Raw genomic sequence first — 12306 nt, forward strand, 5'->3', positions numbered from 1 at the left:
TTTTTATTATTTTTATGAATTTTACTTTTGTATTGTTACTCCTCATAATCGATTAACACGATTACAAATAATAACAAGTTAAATTTAGAACAAGGCAAGATTAATCATCACAATCAATAAGATGATTGCAACCATTTAATCGAATATAGTTTGAATTTTATTTTAATTAAATAGCGTTTTAATTAAAATCATTGTTGACCATAGCGATTAATCGATTTAATCGGCACGAACAACAAATTAACATTTTAATATAAATATCACATAATAATTTATTTATAAAAATAATTATTATATAATTAATATATATTAAAAGATATTTTAATTAAAACAAAATAAATAATAAAAATTATTTAAGTATATTAGGATTTAGATCCAGTGTGGCAGCTTTGATAGTTCATGGCATGGGGATCAAGTCTGAACTGTTGGATTAAAGAGGGCTAATGAGCTAAGGGTTAGATCTGAGGGGCTTATGGTAGGCTACAGAACTGGCAGCGCATGTGATCAGGATTGAGAAATTCAGAAAAATAAATGTGTGAGGGGAGGCTCGAACCCATAACCTCCCCCTCACACGCGCGCTTCACTACCAACCAACCAAACACGTAATTCTGTTTATGAACTGCATCCATGAAATAATATATGAAACAAAAAAAACTGGGTTAATCAAGCGCGCGAAGGTTCAAATGGACCAACCGTATCTTGCCACCTCATCATCTTCTTCCACAAAACCTGCAAATATTCTTTTTACAGCGCTTGTACAAGCAAGCTGTAAAAACTTATATCTTTTACACCTATCTATCACAAAAACCAACCAAACGCATGCCAAAATCCAAATTAAAGCCAGGGCTAGCTTCGTCTTGGCCAGACGAATTCAACGGTCTAGGTTTAAAACCCTAATTCGCACCCAATCATAGAACCCTAAAATCCCTATCACGAACCCTAATACGGCAATCACACTCAAATGCACATAAAAACGCAATTAAACCAGCAGAAATGATCAATACATCATCCTAAGCAATAATATGCCAACAAAATTCCACAAAAATGCGTGATTCGTCGTACCCGACTTCAAGATTTTCGTGACATGCCTTGGCTTTGAGGGAGGTTATCTGGGGGTGTTGATGAAGAGTGATTATCCCAATAGCTTCAGAGTGATTCCCCAAACGTATTGCAATCCTCAAATCCACTTGAAAAGCCTCCAATCTCTGAAACCGAGTTTGAATTTTCTTGAAGATTTTTTGTTCTTGCAAGTGTGCCTCTGCCCAGAAATTCCCACCCCTATTCGTGTGCACCACTTCAACTACTTATAGTGAATGAGTTAGGTCTAAAAGAAAGGTCCAAAACTCCTTCAATCCATTCTTGCCATTCTTGTCAAAATTGATTTTATTTTTGAATAGTAAGCTACCATATTTGGCCCAAATATGATTCACTCTTTTCCAATCTTGCTAGCACGAAATTGGCAATATATTTTATCATTAATATTGATTGGAAATCACCAAAATATATTTTCCAACAAAATATTTGATTTTCCCACTCATTTAAATCATAAAAAATCAATTTTAAATGAAATAAAATTGTGTAAAGTCAAATAAAATGTTATCATTCGTGGCATGTACTTTGGATAACTTATGGATCAAGTTCAAGTCATAAAAGTATGGGCCTATTTGCAGAAAATCCAATCTGAACCTCCTTTTTTCACCTTTGGTCCTCCAAAAATCACCCAACTTTGATCAATCATATCTCATTCAATTTTTAAGCTATGAGGGAGTTCTAAGACTTTTTGGAAACCTCAAAGTGTCCTCTACAAGCCACTTTGGAACATATTTTTCATTTGGAGCTTTTATCTTGATCATATCTTCTCTGACAAAAACTGCTTTTGAAGGGTGCCTGAAAAGGACCTGTAATCTTTTGCACTGTATCTCTCAAATGAATCATTTCTAGCCCTGGCTTGTGAGTGACAAATTTGTAGATAATCCAATTTCTTTCAACATAGGCTTTGAGTGGGGAATTTTTGATGTTCCATGTGAAAGTTATGCCCAGTCAAAGTTGGGTTGACTTTCTCCTAAGAAACCCTAATTTGAACCTTTGTGTATTTGTTCATCTCTGAGTTTCTATTAATGGAATCATGATCAATCTTTGATCAAATGATGGTTGTACTTCACATACTAGATGTTGACCAAAATTGGGAAGCTTTGACTATGCTCTGGTGGTGGTTGACTTTTTAGGTCAAACCAGTTGACTATGGATCTTCTGGACTTTGGAGTGAGTGGTCTTTGGGACTGAACCCTGAGCTTTGCATCATTGTGAATGGAATATGGGAGGGCAAATTTTGGGGTATGACACATGTCCACCAATGCCCTATCAGTCAAGGAAGGTTGAACACTTCCAGCTAAATCTCTCAATTTTTGAGCATACTCCTTGAAACTTTCCTTAGGTCCCATAGACATGCTTTGTAGTTGCATACGAGTTGGTGCAAGGTCAGAATTATATTCGTATTGCCTGAAGAAAGCAGTAGCCATGTCCTCCCATGTGCGAATATTGGCATTCTCCAGCTGATAATACCATTCTAGTTGAGTCCCAGACAAACTCACTTGGAAGAAATGAATCCACAGTCTCTTGTCTCCAGTATGAGGTTGGATTTTCCTCACATACAATCTTAGGTGCATCTTGGGACAGGAGACTCCATCATACTTAGCAAAGGCGGGAGTCTTGATTTTTTGGAGGAATAACGACTCCAGGAATGAGTCCCAGCTTTTCAAAATCCAGCCCAGGTACCTTCTGAATTTCCATGTTTCTCAGACGCTCTTCTAGTAGCCTATACTTCTCGTCAGATTCATCCTCGTCTTGAGGATACTCTTCTTTTTCTTCATCTTGACCATCAGAACCCACATTACTTCCAGCATTGTTCTTGACACTGATATCATCATCTTCTTCATCCTCGTCTTTGGGAATATCAGCTTCTTCTACCCTCTTGGGATGACCTTTGAATCTTCTTCCCAGGTTGATCACTCCTTTCGGTTTTTTAGTTTTCGTCTTCTTTGTCAGGAGAGCTTTCAGTTCATCTTGCCCCTTGGACAAGTTCACGATCAAGGCTTGAAATTCAGTATTCTGAACTTGGAGATTCTTGACGGATTGTTCAAGATCCATTTTTCTCAATGAAATAAATAGCGGAAAGATGAGGCATTTGCTTTTATGAAACCTGTGATGCAATGTTTATGAATGGTATGTTTATGAATATGCAATGTTTTCAAGGGATTAAAGGACTTTTAACGCATATCAGAAAGAAAATAAAATAAAATAATATATTAATTTAAAAAGGAAACTCGTGGTCTTGTAGAATTAGTAGTTACATCAAAGGGTACTGAAAATAAATAACATAGAAATAAAAGAAATCAGTCTCCAAGTCGAAGCTTTCTATTTAAACTTCGGATCTCTTCCTTGTGAGCTTTAATCATCTCGTTTCTCTCTTGGACAAGCCTATCGATCTCTTGTTCCCAAGATTGTATCTGATCTGGAGAAACGAAGTCATCAATCTTCCACTTGCGGGAGAAATAGTCAAGCATGCTATCACGCTCTTTGGCATTGGCCGCCATTACTGCTTTTTCTGCTTCCACTTCATGTAGGCGCTTTTCGAGATCAGCTTTTTCTTGTCTTAGCCAAGCAATGATGGCAGCAAGGTCTTCTACGGGAGCGGGTACATAAGGTTCCACTTCCACATGAATGACGGGAGGAGTGATCCTTGGAACTATAGGAGTATCAGATGGATATGGTATGCCATACTCAACCACTCGATCATAAACCCATTTAAAATAAAGATCTGAAGGGATGTGATTCCTCAATCCTAATTCTCTTACCCCTACTTTCTTCACCTTGGACCAAGCTTTGATGAACAGCTTCTTTTTTCCAGTAGGGTCTGAATCATAATCAAAATTTTCCGCACTAAGATATATGGAACGAGGCTTGTCTTTTAGAGCGAAACCAAATTGATGTCGAGCCACAATAGGATTATAAGTTATCCCCCCTCGAGTACCAAGAAGAGGTACATTCGGGAAATCTCCACAACTATCAAACAAATAAGATCCTTCAAACTCTTTTTGACTCCAAATAACATCGTCGTAAGAAAGCCTTATGATTCTTTGAGCCCAAGTCCAACCTTCTTCATTCTTTATTGTAGAACGGGATAAGTGCGAAATAAACCACTTATGCAATAAAGGTGCGCATCCAAGAATATAACCTTTGCCTCTAGATGATCGATGATGGATGGAATGCAACAAGTCACCCAATAAAGTAGGAACCGGATTGTTACTAATGAAGATCTTAAGGGCAATCACATCCACAATTTTGTCATAACAAGGGAACAACACTTGCCCATAGATTAGGCAGGCGAGGACTTTTTCAAGAGCATCCATACTTGCACCATTAATTAAGATGTCAGTATGACTATATTCTCCTTTATTCACCCAAGCCTTTTTTATTTCTGATCGAGGCAAATGCAACGCAGCAGCAACATCTTCCAACTTAGGAGTTTCTTCTTCACCAGTGTAAGGCATCTGATCAAGTATCGGTAATCCTAAAATGGACGAGAATTTCTCCAGTGTGGGAACCAGCTGGAAGTCCCTATAAGTAAAGCAATGCAGTAAAGGATCATAAAACCGGATCATGGTGTTGAGGAGCGCTTCATCCACTTTGGTTCGTACCAAGCTGATTAACTTGTTAAGAGACTCGGAAAGCACGAGAGTACCAGAAACGTTGTCACAAAGCATCTTTAAAGGTGTAGGCACTCCCTTGAAACTAAGGCAAAAAGGCTTACGAATTTTGATTCCCATTACCTACAAAACAAATTATGGTTAACAATCCTTTAATCCCTTGAAAGGGGTTAGTCATGCCATGTATGGATGATGCATGCATGTATGATGCACATACACAAATAAGTCACACAAATCACACAATTTCCTTAGGCTTGGCTTGCATGGATTTTGACCGGGTGAGATACCCTTCCCACATGTACTTTTATGGATAGAGAGATTTCAACAACGGGTTTTACCAAGTGACTAAGAATTGTCAGCCCCCTCTAAAGCACCCTCGAACATGGTACATACATACCACGCAATGATACTTTAGGAAGAAACCTATCTGAGCTGTAGTATCGGGTAGCGACCATAACTTGGCATGCACCAAGAATAGCCCCCCCCCCCCCCACTATGTTCCTAAAAGTCAAGATGGGTTAAAGGTGACTAAAGGTCCTTGAGCTCCGACGCACCCAAAGATACATGCATAAACCTCTCTCATGCAAAAGAGGTACTCAATAACCAGTGGAGGTCTAACTCAAGCGCGAACTTCATTTTGACCAATACCAAGCATGCACAAGGGAGGTCTCCATGACTATGCCGCTCCTAACTTAAGTGTTCTTGAATCCGGGTGTAGGATTCGTCCTTCATTTATTTCCCAAAACAGCCCTGAAAAATAAAACAAGCAAAACAAAAAATAGAAACCATTTAAGTGAATCCTAAGCTTTTAAGGTAACACCTCTTTTATAAGAAAATTGTCCCCAGCAGAGTCGCCAGTTCTGTAATACGGTGAATTGACTTTATTGAAATGTGCGGATAGCAAGAGTCGCCACCGACTTTTATTTTATCCAATAAGAAAGGGTAAAAGAACAGAAAAAACCTTTTTTAAAAGAAACTGAGTTCGGGGGGTAATTTATACAAAGGGAAGGTGTAAAGCACCTTTTGCATCCATGGTTTTCCATGGGCTCTTAATTGCTTTGCTCTTTAGTTTTGAAGCCAAAAGTTCAGAAATGTAGAAGAAGAAGAAATAAGGACTTTAGCTCGTAAATGAGCGTAGCCTTATTGAAGGTTTATGAAACAGTGTAAGAAAAAGATTTAAGCCAGAGCAAAGCAATTAGGGGCAAATTACCTGGTTAGATGAAAAATGTTCTTTTAGCCTTTCAGGGCTATCCATACCATAGGAGGATAAGGAAGTCCTTTCATTTGGAGGTTGAAGGGTCGTCGAATTATCGTTCGCCATAAGACTGTCCCATGCCATAGAGGGGCAGGTAGTCTAAGGGAAGGATCAGAATAGCCTTTCGTTTAGGCAACCAGAGGATACCTCAGCACTTCGTAGGCAACATCGAGGGACTAGATCATATTGGCGAATCGAAGGCATCATCATTAGGGACTTATGATCTTTGAATGAACCGAGGGCATCATTGCTGAGGTATCCTCGTATTCGAGGGACTTGGCTATTCTGCATTAAAAACACAAGGCAACAGGCAAAAGGCAACAAGAGGGGTACCATAAAAGGTGTGTGGGTGCAACAATCACGTGATCAGATTCAGTTATATTATCTTGTAATTAGGTGATTCTAATTCAGTTCAGGGTTATCACTCCCTAGGATTACTAACCACACAATAATATAATATGACAGATTTAAGTGCCTTCAAGGCCACCCAATACAACCTCGGAGCAGATACAAAAATATTATGGGAATGGGGAAAAGAGAAATAACAGAACCAACAGTGCAATAGATCTGACACAAGTAATAATTAAAGAAAGAAAAAATAAATCAGGTTAGGTTTTAGGGTTACCGACTAGTCGAGCTTTGACGGTTGGCTAACCCTGAAAATTGGGGAAAAGAAATATAAACACAAAAAGGGTGAGTGTATGGCGAGCTCATTGATCAGGCAAAATAAATAATTGAAATTAAAAGGCAAAAATAATTATTTAAAATTAAAGGCAAAAATAAATATTAAATTAAAAGGCAAAAGTAAATGTAAAAAGAAATAGAATCAGGGACTTAACTTTGATCTGATATGGTTCGTAGTCGGGGGAAATCCTGGTGCTAACCCTGAAAAATTTCGATCCTGTGTGGCTGGCGTGTGTGGACCATGATAGACCTGCATGATCTGGCGCGTTGGATGTGTTGGGCAGATGATCTGAAGGCCAGAATAGTGAAGGAACATGGTAAGCTGTAAGTCTTAACGCGTTGGATCATTGGGTTTCAAAAATTCCAGCGCGCGCGTGAATTGGCCAATGGGGAGGCGACGCGTCATCGTCTTCTTCGTCCCTCCGTCGTGTTAGCTCTGCAACACACTTTTACCAACGGACACATCCATGGCTACAGCCCTGTTCATACGAATACCTCTAAAACGCCATGGAAATTTTTCGCGAGGCCATGGATTGAATCGTCCAGACCTTACAAACCTGGTTATGGCCCTAATTTAAGCCAATTGTTCCTGCAAGCAAAAGCCCTAAATAGAATCCAAAAACCCTAACAATGGCATATAGTGATACACAAGCGCAAACAATCAATTAAGCATCCAGAAACGTTCAACAAACCATGATAAACAATATTATGCATTCAATTCATGTTTATGCCTCATGAAATATGGTAATCGAAACAATTTGAAAGTAGTGCAAACCGTGATGAATTGGATGCGATTCTGGGTGTTTCAAGCTTCGTTTGTGATTGAGAAACACTCAGTGATGTTCCAGGAATGTATTAGTACCTTCAAAACTCTTTGAATTCGCCTCAATTGCCAAGAACAAATTTGATTTTTCCTTCAATTTTTGCACTCGGGTTTGGGGCTCTTGAGGGCAGAAAATTGTAACCCTTGCACTCTGAATCTCTTTGACACTTATAGGAGATGGATTAGGGTTGATAAAACCAGAACAAATCTCACTAAATCAATCAATGGAAATTTGATTGAAATATGGTTTTTAATGTTTCCAATTATGGCCAAATTTCAATCTCTTTTTACCAATCTCCTTATGCACGAAATTTGTATCATATAAAGTGTAATTTGATGATTGAATGTGATTGGAACTAAGAAAAAATCAAATATTTTCAATTCTTTTTCCAAATATTGATTAAATCCATGATTTTAATGAAAGAAAATTCATATAAAAATCAAATTTTAATCATATTTTCGTGGCTTATGGTTTGTGGGATCTTAATACCATAAGGAAGGAGATTGGATCTTAAAAACATGGGACCTTTTGTAAAAATATCCATTTTGAATCCTTTTTCTTCACATTTCTTCCTTCAAAATGGTCCAACTTTGACAAGGCCTATCTCCCTCAATTTTTGAGGTATGGAAGAGTTCTAGGACTTTTTAGAAACCTTAAAGAGTCCTCTAACCAGGGTTTTTAGTCTCATGTCAAAATAATTTTCCATGTTTCTTGTGTGTTCTTTTGAAAAAAATGACTTTTGGTTGACTTTTGAAAAGGACATATAATGTTTTGATCCATATCTCTCAAATGAAGCATTTTTAGACTTGGCTTGTGAGGGACAAAATTGTAGAGAATTCAATTTCCTTCGAAGTGAGATTTGGATGGAAAATTTCTGATGTTCCATGTGGAAGTTATGGCTGGTCAAAGTTCAGTTGACTTTCTCCGATGAAAACCCTAATTTAGAAACTTTTGAAATTGTTGATTTCTGATCTTTCCTTGATGAACCATGATCAATTCTTGATCAAATGGTGAATGGTACTTCAATATAAGGATGTTAACAAAAAATATGGAGTTTGTTAGAACAAGATTTGTTCTGATCAATATTCTTAGTTTTGATGATAACAAGGATATGAATTTTGTGTGAGATAATGTGGTACTCTAATACACTGCAATTTCCCTTTCAGGAAATATATAAAGAGTATGCACAAATCAGGGCTCAGAAGCTTTGTCTCAGAAGGTTCAGCATGCAACATCAGAACATGGTCTGGCAAGACATCAGAAGATGGTCAAGGCAGAATCAGAACATGGGTCTATGGAAGCATCAGAAGAACTTGAGATCAGAAGCAGAAGCACTGAAGTTCTCATGGTATCACGGTCAGAAGCACTTCAAGGTCAGAAGACAAGAAGATGCTATGCACCAAGCTGTTTGACTCTGATGATATTCAAACATTGTATACACAAACATCAGATCAGAAGAAAGTACAGGTGGCAGGCTACGCTGACTGACAAAAGGAATGTTGAAAGCTATTAAAGGCAACGTCAGTAGACACAGCTGTTGCACCCCAAAATTTGCCCATCTAATTATTTTTAATTGGCTTACATATCTCATTCATTTACATCTTAGGTCATCAATAAAATCATGCATCATTAAATCAATAAAGCCGTCTTGGGCTCAAGGATCTTGGAGATTGGGGTTTCTACTTCATTCAAGTGTGAGTAAGTAAATGTTACCTCAAGTGTTGGATCAACCTGAATGTGTGGAATTTGTCATTTGGATCCAAACAATAATTTGAAAATAATTCATTCAAAGTTCAAGTTTCAACTACATTCGATGTTTAAGATGAACTCCATTTGCAAAGTTCATTCAAATGACTACCATGATTCATTACAAGTCTCTTTTAAGATTTATTACAAGCTTATGAAAGTGGACATCATTTGCCAATCATACATCAAAGTTCCAAGCTTACAAAGTCAGATTGATTGCAATAGTTCTAACTTATTATAAAGACATTGCAAACCGCAAAGGAAAAGTTACATCAATTCAAACCAAAAAGGAACTTGCTACATATCAAATGGCATCTATTATTCGAATTCCCAAAAAGTACAAGAGTCCATCTCAGCTTCAAGAGTTTATCATATCACATTCCATAAGTTTAAACTCAATATCAAAAGGCCATTACAATTATACTTCGAGAAAAATCCGTTCGTTTATTACACATCGTTCATTATAAATCTACACCAAAAATAGTCCATAATCCAAAGAATGCCATACAGTTCATATTAGCTCCATAAAAAAACAACAAAACAGGGAAGGCCAAAATCTAAAATTCAATGCTTCAAGCTCTTCATCCATACTCAATCAGTGTGCAAGCTTTTAAATCCTCCAGTTGAAGCCTTCGGCGCTGCTGCTTTAGCACTTCACTTTACCAAGGCCATGGCGTCGTCATCAGTGTACGACACGAGTCTCGCAGGAGAATGGAACGAAACAATGTCAAGCATATTAGAATGGTTGGCACCGCTTGCTCATAACATGATAAGATGGCAAACTGAGAGTAGTTTTGAGCAACAAAGCTTTATTTCGCGAACGAATGTGCTGCTGGTTCAAGCGCTTTAATTTGCGAATCAAGAAAAGACAGAAGAAATAATCACTGTGCTTCAAAAGAACTCTGCTGAACAATCAGCCCCTGCAAATATCAAAACAATCCACCATCATGGCAACCATATCATGCAGTATACATACACACATTAACCAGAGAAGAAGATACCTATAACTTCTAACCAAACTTCTAAACTAACATCAACAGGACCATAACCACATAAAGCAAATAGGTCCCTGCACAGATCCATTCAAGCCAAGCCATGCTTTAATTTCATTTTGCAACCAGCCTCCTACTAACTGTTTCTAACCATTCAACCTAACCGATTCAGTTATGACATTCAACAGGTATCTAATTCTCTAACCATATCATAACTAACTTCTCAAACTCTCTAACCAACTAACCTATCCTAACTGCCATAACAGAAAATCAGTTTCATAACTACCAGAATTACCAACTGAACCCTAACAGAGAAATCAGAGAAACTCACCTATATAACTAGAACTCCTTCTTCAGAAATCGGTTCACACAAGTTCATCCACCATCTTTCCACAAATCATCATAGACACTTCATTCATCTTCATGATTCTTCACAATTCTCTCTTCAATCTCCATCCTTCAACTCCCTCTGCGAACTCATTATCACGTTCATCATCAACCTACTTCACAACCTTCAACCAATCTCGCTCAATCATCATCTTCACCCAACTCTGCACCTCAATCACGAATCTGCAAAGCACGTATTCATCCAAGCTTCAACCTTTGACATGCTCCAGGTGCATCGTCATCTTCATCAAACAATAACAACACGCAGAAATCACACAGAAAAAGAAGATTAAGAAGAAGAAGGAATCACAAAGATCAGAGATTGGAGAATCGATCCTTCAGCGATTGATCTTCGAGTCCGTTAGGGTTCTTCGTCCCTTCTCTCCGATTCACACCATTGAAGCTTCTTTCCAAGAAATTGATGGAAGGTTCGGGCTCAGGGCGAGATTTTAGTTGGAGTATGGGTTTAGATTGCGCTGACTCGAGGTGGATTGGTGGTTCGCGGTGAGAGAGTCGCCGGAGGCGCCGTTCGCTCGTGAAGAAGAAGAATAGAGAATAAGCTGAAAGGTCACCCCTCTCTTAACCCTAATTCCCTTTCGTTTTTATATGATAATATAATCTATTAATGTGATTAATCAATGGGTATGATTAGTGTATAATATAAAGTTTAATTCTTGGTTAATTGACGTATATATCTTAATTAATGGAATCTTATTAATTCTGAAAGGATAATAGATTAGATCAAACAGCAAAAGTGTTTCGGGCCTTGCGCTAAATTGCTCGCATCTACCCCCTATCTGGCCCATGATACACGTTTTTGGCAATAAGAATCACAACAATAATCTGAACATTCGGGCCTTTTGCTGTATGCACCCCCATCTGGGCCCATACTGCCGTTTTTGGCAAGTCAATGCTGCAATAAAAATAACCTCCGGGCCAACACCATGGCCCAGCGCCTGTACTACTTTCCATCACCCTATTTTCAACTTCACACCCCCTGTTTCTTTATTTTAATTTTAGTTTAATTAGCTTTTTTTTACCATTTTTCTTTGTAAATAAAAATGCTGATTTTTCTTGTTAATTTTGAGACTTTAACGTGATTTTTTTTTATCATATAAAAATGATCACTAAAAAATATTAGTTTAGGCTTGTATTTTAATTCTTTTGCTTGATTAGAATTCTTGTTCTATGTCATATAAAAATCAATAAAAATAATAGTCCTTTAATTCACTTTTGGTACTATATTTTGCATCATTTGCTTCCATGTTTTGTACCATATTTCAAGTCATTCTTTTAGTCATTTTTGCACTAATTTTGTATCATTGTTTACTTGTAATTTTTACTTGTAATTTTGATCTTTGCTTGTGCTTGTAATTTCGTTCATTTACTCCTAACTTTAGGTAGAGACCATGATAACATTAGGATTTAGGAATCCCCTTTCATAATTCTTAGGCTAGTTGTTCATTTTAGGCTAGTTTTCCTTATTTTCTTTTCAACTTTTAAAATACTTAATAAATATCGATGAAGATCATACCGCTACTATATTTCATAGTAGGAAAGAAATGATTGGGGTGTAGGCCCCGATGTATGTTCTTTCCTACTTAGCGGAGAAGAAATGATTGAGGTGTGAAGCCTCGATGTATTTCTTAACCGTTGTTTAGAGAAACGATCGTGGTGTAGGCCTCGATGTGCATTCTCTAAATATTCACAAAAGA

At 37.6% G+C, this 12306-nt stretch overlaps 1 protein-coding gene across 1 annotated transcript; it reads right to left on the minus strand.

Annotated features, from left to right (window-relative positions):
* Window positions 1-3389: 3389 nt before the first annotated feature.
* LOC131613567 (uncharacterized) lies at window positions 3390-4823 on the minus strand. Its single transcript, XM_058885224.1, has 2 exons — window positions 4232-4823; window positions 3390-4150 (listed from the first exon to the last, which is right to left on the minus strand). The coding sequence occupies exons 1-2, from the start codon at window positions 4821-4823 to the stop codon at window positions 3390-3392; spliced, it is 1353 nt and encodes a 450-aa protein (XP_058741207.1).
* Window positions 4824-12306: the final 7483 nt, after the last annotated feature.

Source organism: Vicia villosa, linkage group LG6 (assembly GCF_029867415.1).
Source record: "Vicia villosa cultivar HV-30 ecotype Madison, WI linkage group LG6, Vvil1.0, whole genome shotgun sequence".
Lineage (NCBI taxonomy): Eukaryota > Viridiplantae > Streptophyta > Magnoliopsida > Fabales > Fabaceae > Vicia > Vicia villosa.